Here is a 23,268-nt window from a genome sequence, read left to right as displayed (position 1 = left end):
AAAAAAAAAAGGAAGTGGTCTCCTGACATTACACTTTCTCAAAATCTTTTGCTAATAAATTCAGTAAATGAGTGATTGTGTTTGCCTAATTTTTTCAGTTGCATTCAGTGTTTCTTCTTGTTGTCTGTTGCACTTTTGGTTTCCTTTACTCTCTTCTTGGTCCTGACCTATTTATATGCACTTGCTCCCATGTAAAGGTATGGTAATTTCTGCCTCTCAGATCTCAAACTCATCTGGGAAAAGATCATTAGTGCTCTTTTAGTGCAGTGGAGTGCCCTGCCTTGGATGTAAGGTGCTGTGATCATCAGCTACCACAGTAAACAAAAATTGGGTTTGTACTGCTTGTATACAGCATGAAGTAATGGCACCAGTCAGTGCTTGGAGTGCTGGCCCAGAAACTGCTGTCTGAGCAGCTGTCTGAGCTGTTAGCAAAGAGAGCAGTGATCAAGTCTGTGCCTGATCAAGTCTGTGCCTCAGCATCTGCCTGCTGCAAATCTTCCCCTTTCTTCCCCCCTTAGCTTCTTCTTTTCTTCCTTAAATGAGTAAGATCAAGCTACATTGCAGTCTTCTGGAGAAAGCACTGTCCTCTGCTGGCAACCCTTGAGGCTCAGTGAGGAAATGTTGCATAAATACACTGATCACAGGGGCGAGCAAGGTTTTTTATCGTAGAGCACAATGTACCAGCATAGCAGCTTATGCTAAAATGGTGGGAAACTGGACTTAGACATACAATTATGTGTCATCCTCAGTGGTCATGCCAGCTTGTCAGACCTTGACATGTGAAGAGAGATCAGTGCCCTGGATGTGACACTGTGACTTAAAAGGTACACACCCAGCAACTTCTCTATACTTAAGATAGCAACAGTAGTGGCAGAGGGTGTGGCGTTGGGCGTACCCCAGAGTTTTGCAATACACTGTGCACATATTTGTCCAGTTTGAGCTTTCAGGATTCAGCCCTTTGCCCTTAGTATCTTTTAAATGGGGCCTGTACCATGAGTTGGTTAAAGGAATGGGTCAAATTCAATACCTTAGCGTACAGTCAGCATGGGTGTATCATGCTCTTGATCACTGCCCACTAACAGTGAGGGTGTCAGAACTGTGCCTGGTGCAAGCCCAGGAGAGCCCTGCATTAGCTGTGGAGAAGTCCCTCTGTTAGAAGCACACTGGTGAATTGATTTCACCTAGTTTGAGATTTTTGCAGTGAAGCCTACATTTAGGACAAACTCCCCCATTAACTAATTTTAACGCTGCTGCTGCATGAGGTGTCGAGTTACTGGCACTGGTGAGCATAGCCAAGGCTTGCCTCCGTGCTCTAAAATAGCCTGTGGACTTCAGGTCCATTTTTTTCTCCCTAGCTGTATTAACATAACACTACAGGTTTTTATTTTGCATTATTTCTCCTTCGTAGCTGCTATTGCCAGGTATCCCCCAGTGTGGTTAAATGTGGCCTGACACAGTGAGCTGAGCCAAATCTGCAGAGCTGTTAACACCTGACATTTTTTTTTGCGTGGCTGCCAACTTTGTGGTGGGCTCTGGCTGCAGTGCAGGGGCAGCAGAACCCTGAGCGTGCCAGGTCACCGTGCAGCATCCGTGGCTATTGCTGTGTGGCCACGGTAGGGCTGTGGGGAAGGACATCACTCTGATGGCAGCACAACTGGGACGTCTCTATGGGGAGTGGGATGGGATGGCTTCTAAATGCAATGACAATCATTGTAACCTGGTGTGGATATAGATCTTTCAGTCTGCAAAGCTTGTGGAAGCATGATGCAGGTAATCCCCTATGTCTGCAGCCACATCACTGGGTGGGATGGGGGGAATCTGGGCAAGGGAATGGTTTTGAAACCCTCGTAGCAGTGCTGCACACTGGTAACAGTCATGCAATTCCATAACAAATAGTATCCAAAGCTTCATTTTAACTGCAGAGTTGTTCCTTCAGGAATATAAGCCAGCTGCTGTTTCCAGAGTGTTACTGTTTTTCCGACAGAAGTTGAAAAAAATGTTGAAAGTGTTAAAAACAAATGAAAAGAAATATATTTGAAGTTTGCGTAGTCTGTGTGATGTAGCTACAGCATGAATTGTCTTGAGGAAGATGAGAAAATGCTATCTAGTCTGAGCTTCTATACTTTACCTGATAAAAATTAAAAAGATTTGGATATATAATACAATGCAATAATCCTATACAGTCTTGAGTGTAAATGTGAGAACACCTTTTTCAATAGCTAGACTTTGAAGTTAACAATTGCAGTTTGGATTTTTATTCAAGTTAAGCCATAAATTGTGCCTAGGGTTGATGCATCGTTGCCACTTTAAAATCTGAAAGGATGCCACTCATTTATGTTGGACTGTGATAATTATTATCTTCGTCTTGTATGTGTTTTTAAGTGTAAGGTAAATATCTTAGGCTTATGAAAACAAATACTGTAAGAAAGTATAATTATGGGACAATTGGAAATTGCCATGGTCTGGTCCCAGCCAGCTGCCGAGTACCATGCAGCTACTTGTTCACTCCCCCACCAGCAAAAATGAATGTTTAAAATGATGATCTCTCCAAGCCTCCCTATTTTATTTCAGGTTTATGACTCCGACTGTCGCGACAGCATTCTTCTGGAGCTGCGGGAATATCTGCCAAAATACTTCGGTGTCTGGTCACCACCTACTGCACCAAATGGTACTGTTCTAATTTTAGCTCTTAATCCAAACCTCCTGGAAAAATTTTCTGGAGACTATTTTTTGGCAGTTGTGAGCTCTGTAGGGTTTTTTTGGACTTGTTCTGGAAGCCACTGACATTCCCTCTAACAACTGGTTCCAGTTTGCAGTCTTGTGGCTGGATTAGATCTTTGGAGTCTTCCTTCCAGGGAAGATGGGGTGTGGCTGTTTGTACAGCAGAGGTTTCCTGAGTAGCTGGGCCTGATGAACATTGCCCCAGAGCTCCTGCTCTGGGTGAGGTCGTGGTGGTGGAGGAGTGGGCTGGTTCCATGGTCATGTGCAGCCAGGCGATCAAAGGAAGGAGCACTTTGTGGGTGTGGAAGAAAGGAAAGATGGATACTCTGGGGCTGAGGACTGGAATGTGCTGCTGTTTCTGCAGAGATTGGATCCCATCACTGTGCCTTAACCACCCGAAGTACTTACTTTAGCCGGTGTCATGGTGGGGGATTCTGCTTGTCATCCTCTGTTACTGGTTTGGATGAAACAAAGATCTAGTTCTCGAAATTTGTGTTTGTATAACGTTAGGAGTCAGGAAGAGAAGGGTGTTTTTGGTAGAACGATTGGAAGATTGTCTCTTCAAGAGAAAATAGATACTGGTGTATTAGAAACTAGATTTTCTTCTGGGAGCTTTTCTAATTCACACTGGGGAAATGGAGCTTCTGGAACACACAGAAACAAAGGGATGCCATGGAATCTATTTGCATACGAGGGCACCAAACTAGATGTCGTGCTCCTTTAAAATAACTCTCTCTTCTTCTGCTTATGCTATCACTTGATAGAGTTGTTTTTCAAAGAAGTAGTAAGACAGTATCCAAAGACATGGTGTAATATCTACAGGAAAAAATGAAAGGAAGATTGTGGTAGTACAGTAGCAGTTTCTTAGCTCAGATTCAGCTTCATGCTTTCCTGTTTGGCACTAACTCAAATAGCTCTACAAGAGCTATCTTTTTCCTTCCCTCACAATTTAATGTGTCATGGAGTTCACTTAATATTCCCTCTCAATTGCAAATAATTTTTTTTCTATTTGCGATATGATCGTAAGATGTGAAACTATGTGGTCTAACCAAGAGACAATAATTCAACACGTTGCTCATTTGCTTTGGGGATTCAAAAGCACTGTGCACCATGGGGCTGGATTTTGGAAGGTCCTCCGCAGTCATTCAGACATAGGCAGTAGGAATAACTGTTTAAAGGAGGAGAAACTTTTTGGTTTTGTTTGTTTTGCTTCTTGGAAAGGCTGTGCAGTATCATGAGTCCTCTTCATAGAAAGCTGTGGCAACAGTTCAACCAAAACACTGCACTTCCAACTGTTATCTGTAGTATTAATGAGCTTTGTGTAGTCCTGATAGAAATCAGCGTTGCTGCAGATGATGGAGCTTAGCAGAGTGTATGTGTACCTTGTTCTTAAATGCAGATTGAAGATATGTTTGTAGGTTTGCTGCAGTCATGATATTGGAAGCTTGACCTTTGCCTTGGCAGTCACTGCTCTGCAGGCTCGGGGATCACAGCTCTGTACAATCCAGTAGTAGTGAACCCAGTAATTTCCTAATGTTACTAAATTGGTCATAGGTGACTTCTGAAAAAACAAAACTTAGTCTACTCTCAGCTTGATTTGTGACCCTCTCTGAGTTTCCATGTGACAGGTAAGCAGGAGCTGCAGTTTGTAAGGTGAAGAATGTAATTTATTTTCTTAGAGAAATATTTAGGGAGAAGCATCAGCATTCTATATTGAAAAAATAGGTGAGTGGATGAAATTGCTAGCTAAAAGGGGTGAAATGTATGAAGTGTAAATGAGAATGTAGGAAGTGTGACAGAAAAAATGGACTCCCAGTACAAATTTTACAATTTGTAAAATAACTCCCATTCTGCTGAAATCACATACCCAGTGCTACTGCAAAGGAAATGGAGGTAGAGGTGGCATGCAGTTTCCCTAAGCTCATCTAAAATGGATTTGATTTGAAATTCAGCTTCCCTGGCATTGTGGGTATTTGGAGTTTATTCACAAAGCAGTGGAAAAGTTGTTGCAAAGATGTAAGAGCCATCTGCTGCTGAGTTTTCTGAGTGTGGCTGCCTAGTTGTTGCCCCTCCTTTTTTTTTTCTTTTTTTTTTTTTTTAAGTAACTTCCCTGCTGCTCATTTTATACTGTTACCTAGTTTTGTTGCCTAACCTGTGAACAGGATAGATATATATAACCCAGCTTCAAACCTTTCTTTTCTTCCTTTGTTGCTGTGGGCAATTGAGGCTTTTCCCTGCTTATTCCTGTGTTTTGAGAAGTGTCTCCTGAGTTATGAAAAGGAATCAGATGCCTCAAGTGATTTTGTCTCTTCAGTCCCCAGTGAGGATGGAATGCACTAGCATGTCTGTGCTGAAGTCTGCAGTGGTTCATGCCATGGATACTTGCTGAATTTTAGTGGTCTTTTGTTTTGTTTCCTTTGGGACTGTAAAAATGTGTAAATAATATGTCAAGCCACACCTTCCTGCCATTGGTAAATAGAAAAAGGGCAGGGCAAGCCTCTGATGAATGATTTATTTAAATCCTTGAAATGTATGGTCAAGACTATCTAGCAATGCAAGTTTTAATGTAAAAATCTTTATGAATTTCTCTCTCCATGGGGGTTTTTAATTTAATCTAGTTTGAGATAGCAAACACATCATTTCCCGAAGCACACTGGGTTAGCAGGGCACTATATAATTTAGAAAGTCTGAATTGCTTAAAAAATCTGCAGGTTTTTGTTTAACCAAGCAAGGGGAAGGGAGGAGAGCCCTCTAATAACCTGGGCTGAGGTGCAGACTCATTGATGCCCTTGAGAAGGACACTCGTGGTCAGAGCTTCAGAGGTTTACAGTAACTGACTTGAAAATGAAGAGCAGTTGATCCATATCTGAGGCTTAACTTTGTTTGCCTTAGTGCTTGGAGGTATCATAGGGGTACCTGCTGGAAGTGGAAGTCGTGTGTGTACCACTGTTGTGGGTTTGGGAGCTGTTTCACTGGACTGTTGAATGCTGTGCAAATAAGCACCAAACAGTGCCAAGAAAGGTGGAGTGTCAACAATCGATCCACTTGTTTGAAGCAATCATGAGAGAAAGTAACTTGCTTTATCTGGGTGGCATTGCTCTGCCAGCAAGGCCAGACAGCTTTGTGAGAGCTGAGGGGTGTGTTAACAGATACAACAGGCCCAATTCTGAACTAGCAGTTAGCTATCAAGAAAGATTTCATTCCAGAAAGAGTGAGAGAGAGATGGGAAATTTCTGGATAATTTACAAGCTTTGCCAAATAATTAGTGCTTCCCAGGGTTGGTGTTATCTACAAAGGTAATTTAATGCTTAATTAAAAAAAAAAAAAAGTTCTGTTTTTGGGAGGTCGGTAAAATAGTTTAAAAAATCTAGTTTAAGAAATCTGGAAAGGATGGGGAGCAACGAAGTGACAGATATTTAGGACTTTAAAGTGTTTGGAAGGTGCTGAATGGTGGTGCTGTATGGTTAAAAAGCAGGAATTAGACTGGTGCAGTAGAGGACAGCAGATGCCCATGAGTACCTATAGAAATACATGTTTTATACTCCTTTTTGTATGGTTTTATTTTAGGGTTGATGAAAACATTGCAGCTAAACAATTTGTATTTTTTATTTCTAACAGTTTGATTCTGGAGCGCTTGCCGCTTGCTCCAAAGCATTTTGGAATTGCTGGTGAAGGACTGCAACTCTTTTCTGAGATTTTTTGCATTTACTGTCTTTCCTCACCTCCCACGTAAACCTGTGGCTCTTTGCTTTTGAGAGCTATATACTGAAAACGTTGACTTTTATTAGTTATTTTCTGCATTGTTTTAGAGTGATGACACAAATGTGTTGATTGCAGTGATTTCTGTAATACGCAAAAAGAGTCAGAAGGATGACACTTACATTTTTAACAAATTTTGGTTTAATGAAAGATAGCTACAAGATTTTATGGACTCTCCAGGTACTGGTAGTGGTTTCTTGAAGTCCTGCAAAAGCTATGCTAATATCTGACTGAATTAGACATCTGTATAACAACCTTGAAGAGTAGAAGTAGCACCTGCAGTTCAGGTGATACAGAATACACTGCCTGGTAGGGAGGGTACTTGTCCTGCCTCTCCTTTGGGGATATGCAGTGAGCAAATATCTAGTATATATATCAAATAAATATAAATATATATCAATATATTTGATATAAATGTCAAATATCAGTATGTTGGCTGCCTGGGGCTCCTCAACGTTAACCACAAGTTATTTCAGCTTGGATGTATTCCTGCAGTTGTAGTTAGTGGGTGAGCTAGCCTATAACAAAACTTTTTGCTGGGGCTAGATAAATCCTGTAGCCCAAAGGACACTGAAAGCTGGGCAGGCGAGTTAGTGGAAGACTAGGTGTGTTTTTTGTTTTGTTTTGTTTTGTTTTTTTTTAAATTAGTGTATTGGTTTGACATGTTTTCCTGAAAATGACTACAAGATGCCTAGCTCCATTGATACAGAAAGCAGGCATCTGAGGATTAAATAGTTTGTGAGAAATTAGGACAAATTAGGATCATGATGGTGTAAAACTGAAGCTCTAGTAGGACTTAAAGTAGTAGAAGTCCCTTTCATTTCTTTTTCTTAAGAAAGTGTTTCTACTTGCTAAGTGTAAATGAAATGTTGCTTGTTCCCTGTATCTTGACTGGGTTTGTTACCTGTCTGTACAGCTTTCAAACAAGGCACTTTGTGCCTCTTTTTTAACTTGAACTAGTTTTGCTTTCTCTCACAATCCCATTTTAGATCATACTGCAGGAATGGGGGTATAATACAGTGGTGGTTTTTTTGTGTTCATACTGCATTAAAGCCAAAGAAATACATTTATGGAGTAGGCTGTACTGGAAAGAAAACCAGACGTGCTGTTTGTGCCTGGTGACAGGTGGATTTACAAAGCACATGTGGAGAATGAGACCAGTGTTGAGGCTGTGTTGGTTATGCCCTGTCCTAGCAAGGGCTGGAGGTGCGTGCAGCTCTCTCCCAGGCAGAGTTGTCTGAGAGCTGGCTGGGTACTGACTCCATTTCCTTGCTGTGTTCCGATAGGGAGTGTGGGGGTCATGCTGGTAATGATCATTTTCATCAGGGTTTAGATACTCCTTTATATTTTCAGACACTCCAAGTACTTTTGGCATTTCTTAGTCCAGCCACTCTCCCAAAGAACTGTTAGAAATGGATGAAAGGCAGCCTAGGATTCCAAGAGCATTTTCTCCAAAAGGTGTGCCATGAGAAACAAGTGTAGATGGGAGTGGGATAAAAGGAATCAAAATAAACTGCACTTCAGCCCCTGAAGGCTAGGACTGAAATGTTCTCTTCATTTTTAAAATGACACAGGAGATGAACTGAATTGCAAAACTAGCCACACAGCTGCAAAACCTGCATTTGTATGTGGTTAGTAATGCTCTCTGTGATATGTTAATGACTTAATAAAAGCTACTCAGGGAATTTATCTGGGCAATAATTTGAATTTGAATGCTAGGTTAATGCATGTTAATTGTATACAATTTTCTAAACAAGAAAGCGTTTAGATTTTCATAGCAATAGAATTTGTGGGTGTCAGTGACCATGATTTAGCCTGCATTCAGAGACAAATTTGACTTTTGAATTCATGTGATACTAAGCCTTAAACTCTTCACATTCCTCCACAGGTGCTCAGCAGAAGCTGTGTAATTATTTTGCTATGACCCGCTGTTAACAAAAGTTTTGGTTTTTTGACAGATACATATCTAAAACTGGAAGATGTGACCCGTAAGTTTAATAAGCCCTGCATAATGGATGTAAAAATAGGTCAGAAAAGTTATGATCCCTATGCTTCAGCAGAGAAGATACAGCAGCAGGTCAGCAAGTACCCGCTGATGGAAGAGATTGGCTTTTTGGTTCTTGGAATGAGGGTAAGAACTTCTTTTGTCTCCACTTTCAGTATATGCTCAGGCCTCTTGTCCCACACCAGGTACAGCAGCTGGTTTTCCTAGCAAACAGCAGTGCTCTTGAGTTGTACATAAATACAGTGTTACCTGAGTGTCTTGGGAGAGCTGGTACCAGCTGTCATGTGAAATCAGTGCCACAGCACTGCCCTGGTTCAAAACAATGATTTAACTTGGCTGTGTCCATTAGGGCAAGCTATTTCCAACCTGGGCACTGAGTATGTGTACCAGAGATGGGCTGGGTATTTAAAACTGAATATAGTTGCAATTAATTCTTCACCACCACAACAAATACTTAAAATTATTAAATGGATTTTTGTGTTTTCTTTCAGGCTTATATCAGAGATTTACATACTGAACCAGTCTTTCTAATAATTCAATAATGAGTTCTATCCTCTACATTTTTTGTCTTTATACTCTGCTTTTAAATAAAAATAATTTTAGATTTTTTTTCTATTTAGGGAAGAGTAAGTAAGCTCTCAGAGGTGATGCATATAGGCATGAACAGCTGCTGATGTTTTACATTTTAAAAGGTTTTCCATCAGAAGGAAACTTCTTTTGATGTTTACACACTCAAGGAACAGCTGTCAGGGGAAGGTTAGTTGGGCATGCAGACGTCCCTATTAACTCTTAATATTCTTAGAAATACTAAGAGTCAATAGGTGTGCATTGGCTACTTTAAAACCTCAATGGAAAAAAAAGCTGTACAGAACATTTGTGGCTCAGTAAGAAAAATGTGTTGATGTCACTGAGCTCCTGATGGAATTCAAAAGTAGTTTTCTCTGCAATGATAGGTGCAGGAATAGTTTTCTTTTTGATGTGGGATTTTTTTTCTTCTTATACACAAAGCCAGGGCTTTTCAAGCTTTGCAGCATAAATGGCTGGAGACTTCAATAAGCTTCTCCTTTGCTGTTCAATAGCAACAGCAGCCAGATTGCACCATTGTTCAAGACAATTCTGATATCTCTGTAATGTTTTGTGCAGAGCTGCCCAGCCTCCCAGCCCTTAGCTCTGCCTTCAGATAAGCTGCTATATAAATTATAGTGCTCATGAGTAGTAATTACGTAAGCCTATGAGCAAGAATGTGGGAGTTGAGTCAAAAAACAGCCAAACGGTTTGGATGGAGAAGGAAGGTTAGAGATTATAGCTTTGGATATGGTTGATGTCTTTATGTAACCTTTCTTATCTCGTTTGTAAAACAATGTGCTTCATGTCCTGTGTTTCATGACAGTGCAAAAGGAGTGATTGACTGCTTCTGTGGTATGCTTGTGACTATTGTTTCTAACATTGTCACTCATTTGTGCCTTTGTCCTGCTGCAGAATTATTTTCAATCCCCTAATTCAGACTGGATGTACAATGATGATTCTCCCAAGTAGTGCAGTTTTCTATCCAGTGTTTAACTGCATGAGATTTGGATTTTTGCCTTTGGCACCCAGTTACATGTTGGCAGTTATTTTCCAAAGAGAATTGCGAGGGTTCCTCCTGCCCTCACGCAGCACTTGGCAAAGTGAATTCACAAGGCATGCTTTCTGCCTCTTGGTTATGGGGTGTTCTCTGTGCTTACTTTATTTTTGCAACATTCTGGCCACAGTATAAAACACTCCTGCATGGATATGGACTGCCCAGAACAGCTCATATGCTAAATGAAGGTTGTTCCTGTTCACTGGACAAAACATGATGTAACAAAGAAGTACAGGAGTTTGGTTTTAATCTCTCCATTCAGTGGTTTTTTACCAGGGAGGTGGGCTTGTGTGGTAAATTTTTACAAGGCCAAGAAGGAGAGGGCCAGGAAAAACAGAGAATGTAGCTCTGCTTTTTCTAAAGCAGCCATTGTATAAGTTGTCATGAAGACATGCAAGCAAAAAAGTGTTATAGGTGGGAGTTTTAGCCCAAAATCTATTTACAGTGTATTTTTACCCAAAAAGCTGTTGAAACAGCTTTTTCTTATGCATTGGTAAACAAGCAGTCATCTGTTCATATATAAAATGTGTGGTGTGTCCTTAAAAATAGGAGTCTCTTGTCTAGCCCAGCATTAATTTATGTACACAGTTCTGGCATTTGATCTGTATTTAGGTTAACACACTGAATAGACAGAATAAAAGCATGGAAATACATTTAGGAAGCACAGTTATTTTCATAACATTGATTGAAACCACAATTCTGTACTTAGTGAAGAAGTTCCTTTCTTTAACAGATGCTCCTGGATCTCTGGAGTGTCTAAGGCCAGGTTGGACAGGACATGGAGCAGCCTGGTTTAGTGAAACATGTCCCTGCCCATGGCAGGGCATTGCAACTGGCTCCCTTTGAAACCAGATCATTCTGGCATTCTGTCAGAGGGGACGGGATTTGTTATGAAATTAGAGTTTGCATAGAAGTTGGAAGTCTCAGGTACTGTTGCAATAGCAAAAATACCAATTTTAATACAGTTTCAGTAGCAGACATGCAAGCAGGTGAGAAATCTCTTCACAGCACAGGCGATGTTAAATGCAGAGCATTCTGCATGCTGCTGAGTGAAAGCACAATGTGTGGGCTGTGCTCTCATTTCAGATTCACAATCCTTTTGGAATCCACAGTTCCCAGATTCTGCAGATTTTCTTTTGTTTCCAGAGCATTGATTGCAATCTCACTTACTCCAAGAGTATTTCTGAAATGCTTTTTTAAAGCACAAACTGGTGATTATGTGATTTTAACATTATAATCCATCATTGACTTCTATTGTTTGTGCCTATGAACATGCAGGCAGTAATGTATAATAATCAAAGCTGGTTTTACAAGTGAATTTTCTAATCTGTAGCAAATGATTCTGCAGGAGATTTTCAAATTGACTGTAACTGACTCTATTTTATGAGGTTTTTATGAACTCTTTCTAGTATTGTGGTGTAATTTTCACAAGCTCTGATCTGCTAGTAACAAGATTTAGGAGGGAAGTCATAAAAGTATTAAATTTTGCATCTACTCTTCAGATTCTACTAGACTGAAAAATTACCAGAACTGGGGTTTTTACATTTACAAGTCTAATTCAGGCTTTGATATTTAAGGAAACAGGAAGACAAAGCAAAACAAAACCTAAAAAAAACCAAACAAAAAATCCATGAAACAATAAATAAATAAATAAAACCCTAAGCCAAAAAAAACCAACCCAAAGCCCTGAAAAAAAAATCTTCTAAGCTGGAGCAGGTGGTCTTTTATTACATAAAAGAAATTTATTCTAATGAGATGCTTCATGGAAGTTCTGGGAGTCTAAAATTACTGTATTAAGCTATTTTAAAGATGGTTCATTATTTAATTGCAGTGTTGTAGTTTCTTTCATTTAGCAGATTAGTCGTCTGCTTTTTCACTGGATAAATTTCAGCATAATTTCATTCTACAACTTATTTGTGTAAGGACTTGACTGAAACTGTATATTGACTGTCAGAGCTTTGGGGCTGCAATTAGTCATATGAAGCACTCAGTCAAAGTAGTCCAGAGGAACAAAGAAGCAAAATGGGCAGAGTAATATCAAAGTATAGTCTCAGAAATGAGGGAGCAGGGATGTATCCTTCTTGTGCTGGATTTTAAAGGCAGCAGGAAGCAGAGATGTGTGTACTTTCATCACCTATGGTCTAGGTCTAGCTACATATAGAATACTAGGTCTAGCTAAAATAAGTTAAAAAAATTTAAAATTAGGGAATGAGATGTTTAGATAGATGGATTTGGATAACTGGGCATGCTGTCAGCAGCAGTGGTAATGTGAGAGCATTACTATAAAGCAGAGATACCAAATAAGAGAATGTTTTTAAACAAAATTTCTCCCTTTGTTATTTTTTCTTCAAATCCTTGGGCTTGTTGAAACTCTTTAAGTCTTGCACCATGGCAGGATGAAGGGCCTGCAGAGAAACCTGGGTCACTTGAGCATGAAGCAAACATGTATTTATACTGGGACAGTGGTGGGGTGCAGGCAGAAGGTGCCCAGGCATGGGTGTGAGTCTTGACCTGGCACCAGCAGGGGCCCTGCAGAGCTGGGGGGGATAGATGGTGCTGTTGGACGTGCCTAGATGAGTTGGGGTGCCACCTGCTTACCCCCAGTTTCAGCTTGTGGCTCCAGCTTTGGTAGCAGCTGGGTACTGACAACAGTAAGATTATAGAAAAATGACTGATGAAGCAGGAGGTTTCTTGAAGGCAGGGTTTTGCAGCTTATAGAAAGAGTTTTCTTTGTCTTGCACTCTGCAGGAGACCTGCCAGTGGATACAGAGCAGGCACATAACAAGCTGTGGCAGGTGGACAAGAAATGAGATTTTCCTGTGTAATAATTCCTTGGCTGCCGTTAAGGTTACAGATCTGGCTTGACTTGTTGTTCTGACAGAAATGGGCTAGTACAGACAGCTGCAACAACAGGGATGCAGAAAAAGCTTGGCTCAGAGGCAGAATGTCATTTTGGGAAGGGTTAATAGCAGATGATTGGTGGTGGCCCTGTGAACAAAAGCATGGTAGAGCAAGAGGTCTGTCAAATAGGAAGTTGATTTTAGCCTCCTGCTCCTCCAGCACAGCCTCCCCTGTGTTTGGCTGGGTGAGGATGGAGCAGGGGCTGGTGAGAGATTGTTTCTGTTTGAGCTTGGCTCTCAGCTCCCTTGCTTTGGGAATGGGCTGTAATGTATATGTATTTGAGTGAGGTTTTCCAGGAATGTTCAGCTAGTCTCTTTCTGCAGTTGTGCAAAGTCTCAAGGTGGTGGTCAGAGACGGTTTTTGTGATTATGCAGATCTGCTGTCCTTTAATGCCACTGGCTGCAGACAAGCCTCTTGGTGACCCAGGGCCTTCTGAGTGCACAAGGCAGTTAAACACATACATGACACTCATCCTGTGGCTCTGGGACTTGGTGCTTTGTCACTGACTGTTTTGTATAGTTAAAAATGTGCTGTTAATGCAGCATGCACATCTGCCTCGGTGTCTGTAAGCTATACAGAAAGACATTTGGGGAATGGTTTTGTTCAAATGATGAGAAGAGGTGGGGTGGCTTCTTGGGAAGCCCAGCTCAGAAGCGCAGGGTCTGATGTGCTGCTCCAGCATTTCTTTGGAAAACAAAATGAGCTTGCAGATCTTAATCAGCATGTTTGAGCTAGTGCCCATGTCAGAAAAACTGCAGCTCCTACGGGAAGAGATAAGGAAGGTTCTGGTAAACAAGATTTGGTCAGGTACTGCTGCAGTGCTGATGTCTGCAGAAAGCTGCCCCTTGTCCAACTACATGAGAACACTAAATATCATTAAAATGAAGGCACAGTTAGTGAAAACTTAGATGTAGTCCTCAGACTCTCGATTCTCTTTCTAAGCAATATTATTGTTTAACTGCCTTTGACTTGTAGCTCTTTAAAGTTTTGAAACTTCTGGTATGTTTTTGAAGGTTACTTTGGTACCTGAAGTGTTTACATAAGTAATCTTTGAGTTTCTGTGTCGAATGCTGGTAGTTCTTTCATGTGCTTTGGAAAAAAAACCCAGCAAAAACTAAGTGGAGAAAAAATTATTGTTCTTGTGAACCCAAAATCACAGTTGTCAGATGCAGTTTTAGAATAACTCTTCTCTGCTATGGCCTTCTTCATTTCATAGGCATGGAGGCCTCGGTTTCTCCAAGTATCATAGCAGTGTGAAGTGTCTCTGCTACTGAGCAAGTTCAAACATTTAGACTTGCAGCTCTTTATTTTTTTAGAATAATGAGAACTATTTACTTCAGTAAATGGTTGGAGACTTAAAAATCAGTCTTTTTGTCAAAATAAAAGCTATTTGAGACTGTTCTTCCCAGCTGCTTTGCAAAACAGGAGGTGGGGATCTGTGTAATCATACTGCATTTTTTGTTGTTTGTATGGGGGAAGGACATTTCGGGGTGGTGGGCTGAAATGAAAACAGGGATTTCCCTTTTTTTATTTAATGCTCCTGTAATATTTCTTTTTATTGCTGCTGTTTTGCTGTTGTGGACTTTATTGGTTGGCTTCAGCAAGAATAAGGCCCCAGAGGAGGGATGAGGAGCAGGCACCTCAACAGTGTGCCCTGACTCATTCAGTGGGATCCTCTGTGTTTACAGCAGTGAAGGGAGGGCAGGGCTGTGCATGGGGTGGATGCCACAGGGATGGGTGGTCTGAACAAGTGCCAAGCACCGAGTTCCTGCCAGCGACAAACTGCCTGCTTGGTAACACCATTATTTCTGCAAATAAAAATTGTCTACACTCTCATAAACAAATTATACTTGGGCCTTGCTGCCTCGCACGTTTCTGCTATGGAAATATTTCAGTGTGAGAGAAAATATGTCTATATGTGAAGCAGTTTTGAATTAAGTTCTTAAGCTTGTACAATTCCTGATATGGACAAAACTGTACCCATGTGAGTTGCCTCCCTTTCAGATGAGAGCTGCAGTACTGCTGTTGATGCTGGAACCAGCTTTTGCCTGGCTGCTGCCATGTATTTAGTGCAGCCTCATTTGTGCTGGCAGTTGCAGATGTGTCTTAGGGAGCTGGGCCTTGGTGGTCACATACAGTAAATCTTACTGGTTTGCTTTTGTGCTAAATACTTTTATAATTTTAACAACTCAGAATAATTGCATTGAAATTTTTGCTTTGTTGTCTTACTGATTTAACATCCACAGTAACATAGGTAGGAGTGTGAAAGTTTCAGGTCTCAGTTGTGCTTTGCAAGGCCTTATAAAAGAGTTTATTGTACAGGATACATTGCTTTTTGCCACCACCAGGATGTCTCTAGCACAGGAGAGCTGTAGCTTGAAACCCAAGGGCTGAAGGGAGTGTTTTGGACAGCACTTTTTTTTGCTGGGCATTGCAAGAAACTTAAAAACTGAGGGCTAAATGTTTTGTGGCCTGTCTGTGAGGTGTCTCTGGCTCTGCAGAAATACTGGTGCTTCAAAATACATAGGGAGCCCCCTTCTTGCCTCTTTCAGGTGTACCATGTGTCTTCAGACAGCTATGAGACACAAAACCAGCACTATGGAAGGAGCTTGACCAAGGAAACAGTAAAGGATGGTAAGTAAGGGAATTGGGGTGTGCTTGCATCTTTTCATTTAAATACTGATTTATAGAATTGTGTGGAAAAACTGTTCTGGGTGTTCCTGTTTTAAAAGTCCTTTTTTGTCCTCATAGATCCTCAAATGGGCTGTTCCTTGTAGTATTTGAACTGCCTGTCAACCTGAAATTGTGTGCAGTTGGCTGTAACAGCAGTGCAGAACATAGGGATTTCCTCCTCACGTCTCTTTTACTACTAATTAGGGAGAGAATTCTAGAATTCAACTTCTTTGCAGCTTTGAAACTAGAATGAAACAGAAATCTTGTAAAAGTATTAAATGTTTTTATTATAAACACTTTTTTTTTTCCTCTAGTTGTCTTCTGTGAATATTTAAGTGTATTTTCTATTAGAAAGCTACTACAAAAGCATCTTTCAATTCAAAGGACTTTATCAGTTGAAGTCAATCCACATGTTGCTCTGCATTAACAATTAATAAAAATGCTGCCATTGTGGGGCTGTTTGGTGATAAGGATTGCAGATTTGTTATTAGCTGACACCTGCTCATCTGTCCCCCAGCATGGGACAGAAGGTACACACACAAACACACTCATAATAACAAACTGCTTGAGCCTCTTTATGCATGGACAATTTAATGGTCCCTGCCCAAAACTGTCCAGACACTTGTTCAGCTGACCTGGGAGCAGGAACCACATTCTTTCACTGTGTGCTCGATACATTTACTTGTACTTACAACCCAAGCCCAAGCTGTAGTATTATACAGCAGTGATGTGACTGAAGGTCTCCGAGTTCTTAGGTTCACTTTGGGTTTTGAAGGGAAACTACCTGAATGGTGTCTGTTCCTTCAAATAAGAACTATTCTCATCCCAAAAGAAAAAAAAACAACTTTGTTTTCCATTCAGAAGTGAAAATAATCCCAATATGTGTGTATTTCTTGCAGGCATCTCAAAGTTTTTCCACAGTGGGTACTGCTTGAGAAAAGACGTGGTAGCTGCCAGCATTCAGAAGGTTGAAAAGATTTTGGAGTGGTTTGAGGGCCAGACACAACTCAACTTCTACGCAAGCTCACTGCTGTTTGTCTATGAAGGTTCGTGCCAAGCGACAACCGTGCGGCTGAGTGATGTCAGCTTGGCAGAGAAGAGAAGAGTACCCAAAGGCCTGTTGTCAGGTGGAGACGTATTGGAGTATAATAATAATATTCATGTAATAAATTCTACAGAGAATGGAAAAATCGAAGCCTCTGTAGGTAAAGGCTTGTCTAAATTTTATGCACTTCACAAAAAGGCGTGCTCGAAGAGGCACCACAGTCAGCTCTCGCTAAAAGTTGAGGACTCAGAGCAAGACAACGTGTGGAAAACCAGCACATGCATTACGCAGGAGCACCTGAATGGAAATGTTCTACCCCAACTGGAAAAAGTTTTCTACCACATGCCAGCAGAGCCCAAGGAAAGTGCAAAGGTCGAAGTCAGAATGATCGATTTTGCTCATGTGTTTCCCAGCAACACAAAGGATGAGGGCTATATTTATGGTCTGAAGAATCTCATCACAGTACTGCAAAATATTTTGGATAACTAAATTCTTTGCTATGTTTTTTATTGGGGGCCAATGATAAAGAGCAACAACGTGAAGAATTTCTGCACTTGTAATGCTGTATAACTGGGTTTGTATTGTTCTATATTTTATTTGTCTTTGTACTTTTGGTAGAAGGGTTTAACTTTTTATAATTTCACTCAGGAAAAATATTGATAGTTAATTAGGAAGCGTGAAAGGATGAAGATACTTGAGATAAAGAGGGATAGGTAAATTAACAGAATGAAACGTAGGTGGTTGGCTTAAGTCCAAGAACTACCAGAAGCAAGGGTTATGTTAGTTCCTCTAATGACTTTAGCATAGATGACATTTTTGCCCATTTAGCCTTGACACTGAGCCACATCTCCATTAAGAGGTGTTTAGAAAATAGACTGAAAGTTGTAAGGTGCAGGATTGATGTCCTCAGTACTGCCCTTGTGTTTACTGTATTTGAATAACTGGAGTAACTCTGCTTGGAGAGAAATCCCATTCTGAGTCAGCAGTCTCACCTGAAGCCAGTGCATCCCAAAGTGCTTTTCCATGTCATGGGACAATATTGTTGTTCTTTTGGCCCTTCCCCCTTTGTGGATGTCTGTAGCTGATGCTCACCCCAGATGAGCTGCCATGTAATTTGTGTTGAGGTGCTAAGGAAGTGCTGGAGTACAATACCATAACAGGCTTAAACTGCACAACTTGTAGAGAAGCTGTTTGTTCCTAAGAATGAGTGAAAGGAGGCAAATGCAAGATGTTCCAGGAAATAATTTGGTTTAGGAGATTGTCAGTCTGTTAATGGAGTGTCTGATGCTGTGATTAAGGAAAACGTCTCCCTCTGTTGTTCTCATGGCCCTTTTCCAACAACATTGCTTTAAAAAGCAAACTAGTGGAATAGGGAAACAAGTGTTTTGGGTAAGAGTGCAGAGCTCTGCTGGCTGTAAGCCACTTGCATTTTTGCAGTGAGTGTTTGATGCTTCAGCTGCTGGGGAGCACTGACTGGAACCTCAAGCAATAGAGGCAGAGGAGCCTCCTGCGAGATCGTTCAGCCTTGGAGCCACCAGCTGTGCCACCACTTGTGCCACAGGAGCTGTGGCTCTCCGTCCTGGGCTCCAGACTCTGCAGGTTTCTTTAATGACACACAGGCAAGCTGTGTAATATGAAAGCTGTCCCGTTTCCTTCCTTTTCACAAGAAAAATTGAGCGTTTTTATGGAATATTTGAGGTCAGGATGATGTATCCGAAGCAGTTGAGGCGTGTCTCTTCTGTATGCTGTTCGGTGGCTGTGCTGCCATGCATTTTACAGTCAGCTGTATGAAAAGTGGGAATGGAGGAGTCCTGCCATCCCTAGAGCAAGATTTTAATGCTTAAAGCATTTCCAGGACGAAAATGTTTTAGAATAGATTTGGTCATTGGAAACATACATCTTTTTCATGTGGACTTAGTGACCCTGTGGCCTTGCTGCTCTCTCTGTATGATGTTCTGCACTATGCACTCAGCTGTGTTCACATCTTGACAAGTTCTTCACTGGACATCTGTTTTCTACGTGACAAAGAGATTCATACTTTTTGAAGCAATTACACTCTTTTAAGTAAAGCTGAATTTTTAGCTCTATTTGAGCACTTGGGTTAATTGGGAGAAACAGGGTATTACTATGTGTAGAATTACATGGTTTCAACTTTAGAACTCATGTTGGCCTATACATTCAAGAATGAAACCAACCTTTTAGTAACATGATGTTTTAGAAGTATGGAAAAAGGGGCTTGCAGGAAGGGTGAGACCAGTGTGTTAAAGTTTTTATGTGAGATACAGTGAAGTCTGAGGGGGAAGGTACCAGGAAGAGAGGAACTTTTTTTCCTACCTGGTATTTCTCTTGCACCTTATAGTTAATATATTCCCAACTCCCTGTGAATTAATTTAAGCCATATTCTAGAAAGATTTTGTGGTTTTGTTTGCTTTGTCACTGGTTTCTCTGTTATGATTTTGTTGTTCTATCCCTTAAATAGTCAACACTAGAGTAGTCCAGACTGGTAGTGGCCTTGTATGATAAAGGTACAAGGTTTTATAGGAAAGTATGGGCAAAAACATTTTTAACATCATCATTTTTGCTCTCTCCAATTCATCTCTTCTGGGTTTTAATCCATTTTGTACCAGAGAAATGAGGCATTTTCCTCAAGTCAGTTATTGGAAAATGATTAGTATGCACTTAGTACCATGCACTCTCCTGTCTCTGCTTTAAGATACATGTCCTCAGTGTTTGAATGCTCTTTAAGTATTGATTGTTTTGTTGGCTATGGCAGTATTTGTAACATGCCTGGAACATTGTCAACCTATCAGAATATTTTGAATAAAAAAATTTTATCATGGTTTTTGTACCAGTAGTCATTATGAATGTGTTTCTGATGATTAAAAATGTAGCTTGAGAAGCAACAGTATTTTTTTATTGGAAATTGTGTGAATAAAGCTTGCTGTGGAGATGTTTGGCCATACTACCAGCTGTGAGTTTGAGCCTGCAGAGGCCTCATATTCACACTTCTGTTCTTGCAGATTTTAGGCTTGGTGTGTCTAGTGTCTTGTGTCTGAGCCAATTGTTTTCAGTTGCAGGTGGAAATGTATTCACAGAAATAATTAAACAGAATATGTGATTAATCAGAAGATGAAGAGGGAGACAATGGGTCACTGAACTGATGCACTCTCAAGGACTGATCTCCCTCCCTCTCAGCAATGCCCCTTTTGCTCTCTGGACAAAGAATACAGGACAGGCAACCATGACATGGAAATCTTTACAGGAGTGGTTTCAAGGCTTCTAGGTGTTTATGTCCCATAAAACAGTGGGTTGCTGCCCCAGACTGGTGTGGTGTAGCTGGGTGCTAGGCCTGCTGAGGAAACTGATATTTTAAGCAATAAGAGTTGGGTTTAGCAGAGCCAACTCTCAAAGAGGAAGAGCTCACACAGCATTGTCACTCATGGACTCTGGGAATGAATACAGGCTTCTGCCTAGGTGGTGTGAGGACTGTGGGTAGGATTACCTAAGGGGAACTTGAGTTGTATAAAGTTTTATGAGAAGCATTTACAAATGTATTTTTGAATATGGGTGAAATTCGTTGCATAAATTGCATTGGAAGTTACTATACCACTATGAAATACTTAAAATAATTTAATCTATTTGTTTTATGAACTGAACTGGAGACTTTACTGGTAGTTGTGATTCTGATGAAACTTGCACGGTTTTGTTTTTTTCTACTGTAATGTATAACCAGGGCTTTCTTTTCCATAATCTCACAGTTTCATGGAGAACTTTTAAAAGTACTGAGTAGATTAGAAAACCACTATTTTCCATTAATTTGATTAACAAAGTGCATTTGTTCTTAAAATATTTCAGTGCATGTGATATTGTAAGTCATGTTAACATGCTACAAATCTAGACCCCCAGTAAAACTTCCTCACCTGCTGAGAGCTCTTGATGTGATCTGGATGGTGCAGAGTTTAAAATGGGCCTTCTCAGGTGTGAGAGCAGCAGAGGTGAAGGAACGGCGTCGCCTGTGCTGGCCACGTCAGCTGTGCAGGAGTGTTCACATTATGAACCTAAAATCATTGGAGTGACTTGCTCCCTTCATGATGTGAAGCACAGTCAAATGTAGGCAGATGCTGGAAGAGTGGAGACTCACATCCACACTTGCTGTTTAAAGTTAGGATTAGTTGTTCATCCTCCTAATTTCTTCAAAGTTTTTTTCCCCCTACATGCAGTTTCCCCCCGAGTGCCCTTGCCACAGGTGACATCATGATGGAAATTTGTATTTCCTAAAAAGCTTATGCCCCATAACTCCTCTTGAAGTGCCACTAACTGAAAAACACCGTGAGATTCCTCAAATGCTGTGGGAATACACTGAACCCTGGAAGAGCTGGAGTGGTGCTGGTGGACAGCATGATCTGATGGGAGACTGGATCGTAGGCTTTGAGCGAGTTCTTTCCTCATGAGTTGCAGAGGATGTTCTGGGACCAAGGTGAGTGACAGCTGAACTGTGTGGAGTTTCCCTTCCCTCACTGCAGTTCAGGTGAGGTTTGGGTTTAAGGGGGTGATACAGCAGAACAGTGAGACCTCCTAAGGAGCCCTGAGCAGGATACTGGGTCCGTGCTGTAGCACAGGGAATGGCTATGGGTAAGACCCAAAGGCTGCAGATCCCGAGGTGTCCCACAGAGAATGTGCTGGGTTTATTCAGTGGGTTAAAACAGGATCTTATCTGGGAAATGCATTCATCACCATAGCCACGGGCCGAATTGTGGCTGTTTTTCATGTTCACAGCAATCTGTAAATGGAAGCTGCAGTAGAAAACTGTCATCCAAAGGGCAAAATAAGCAAACTAAGGGTTGTACCGCAGAAAACGTGTTTCAATAAATCTCTTTTACTCTGGTCTCGTTTAGTGGAGATAGGCCTTGTGGATTTGGGGTTTAATTTGTTACATGACATTTAGTAGCAGTCAGACTTCAAAACACCTTAGTTTGAATTATGGACATTGGTTCAAATAGTTATTTTATTTCACAGGTCACTTTTTAAAAAAGAAAGTAACTTCCAAACACAATGTGTGTTGCACCTGACTAAATGAAACTTCAGTGCACAAAGGCACTTTAATCCTCTGGGAACTGTACTGGAACATAGCTGAAACCATGTGAAATTGCACCTGATGCTGTGTTGTTAATTGTTTTTGAGATTTAAAGTTCTACATTCATTATGTTGATGAATGAATGTGTCTAGTCTAGTCTCAGTTTCTTTGATCCAAGTGTCTAAAGCTGCCCCTCAATCTCCTCTGATCTGTATGTGTTTGTAATTTCATTCTATTTTCTGACATTCCTGGACCACAGGGAGTATTGTTAATATTACCCATGTTTATTTTATAGAACATTGTACTGTGCTATCTACCAACTTTTGTAACTTAATTCTTAGTGATATTTAGGGTCATTCTAATAGCTGTATATTTGGCAAATTATTAAAATTTTCTGCAAGTGACTTGCAAGTATAATTGGTTTATTTTAAATACGAGAAGATTGTTGAGAAAAAGTTTACTTGACTATTACCTGCCCTGATGATGAACCCTTCTTTCTTTCTTTCTTTCTTTCCATCTTTATTTCTTCTTTTTCCTGTGCACTCTGTAATGGGTTTCCCTTGGATTTACCAGGTTTGCTTTACCACCATATTTTTGTCATGGCATCCATTGCTATTGTTTGTTGGGAATACCTGCTGGGATATACAAGAATCATCTCTATAATAAAAAAAAGAAATTCCACAATCCTTTAAACTCATCCTGGAAAATCCTTAACAGCACCACAAGAGGCTGTATATGTTGTTGATCACAAGTCCTTTTGCATCCAACATCAGGTCCCAAATTCCAAAAGCATGCAGGAACAGCCTTAGTGCTTCACTTTTAAGTTGGTTTTGTTGGGAGGGGGGATTATGTTGGATTTTTTTTTTTAATGTGTTGTCTTGCTTGTCTACAAAAAGCTTTCTAAATGTGTTCAGGAGCCTTAAGTGCTGTCCCATGGCTCTGTGCAGCCTTTCTTCCCATGCTCCAGAACTGGAAGAAGTGATGAGTGAGGTTGTAACTGGCAAAAACCACATTATGGCGAGGATCTAAGGTTTTTTGTGTTTTGAATTTAAAAAATGAATAGTGGTTATGCACTGAAGACTCTTGTAAAGAAATCCCCATTTCCTTGTTGGTTTAAAGTGAAGAAGGAATCACACTCCTTGGCTGTCTGCTCACATCACTTGTCAGGGCTGGGGTTATTGTCTCTCTGTTCTCTCCTTCCTTTCACACACGTGTGTTGGAACAGCTGCACAGTGAAATAGCTCAGGGAGCTGATGCAGTTGAGAACTGCCTTAGACTAAGAAAGTGCCATGTGGGGAGATGTGGAGAGGAGCTGGGGAGCTGCACAGAGCCCCCACACAGGGCCATCTCATCCAGGATGTGTAGGCACACAGTTTGTGGTGATTGGGAGTGGGGCTGGGGCTGAGCCTCATCCCCAATGGCTGCAGCTGTGCAGGGCAGTGACTGATACTGAAGGCAATGAGCCATGG

General features: G+C 40.9%; 1 protein-coding gene across 1 annotated transcript in view; it reads left to right on the top strand.

Moving 5' to 3' along the window:
- IPMK (inositol polyphosphate multikinase) overlaps positions 1 to 22,203 on the top strand; it is a 37,233-nt gene extending 15,030 nt beyond the window's left edge. The window contains exons 3-6 of the mRNA XM_038140554.1: positions 2,572 to 2,668; positions 8,439 to 8,611; positions 15,560 to 15,641; positions 16,580 to 22,203. Coding sequence (XP_037996482.1) covers positions 2,572 to 2,668; positions 8,439 to 8,611; positions 15,560 to 15,641; positions 16,580 to 17,214 — 987 coding nt within the window. The 3' untranslated portion in view covers positions 17,215 to 22,203. The remainder of the gene's footprint in view (positions 1 to 2,571; positions 2,669 to 8,438; positions 8,612 to 15,559; positions 15,642 to 16,579) is intronic.
- Positions 22,204 to 23,268: the final 1,065 nt, after the last annotated feature.

The sequence above is a fragment of the Motacilla alba genome, chromosome 6, assembly GCF_015832195.1.
Source record: "Motacilla alba alba isolate MOTALB_02 chromosome 6, Motacilla_alba_V1.0_pri, whole genome shotgun sequence".
In the NCBI taxonomy this organism is placed as follows: domain Eukaryota; kingdom Metazoa; phylum Chordata; class Aves; order Passeriformes; family Motacillidae; genus Motacilla; species Motacilla alba.
Note: the sequence above shows the minus strand (reverse complement) of the source record. Positions and strands in the feature narration are given on the sequence as shown.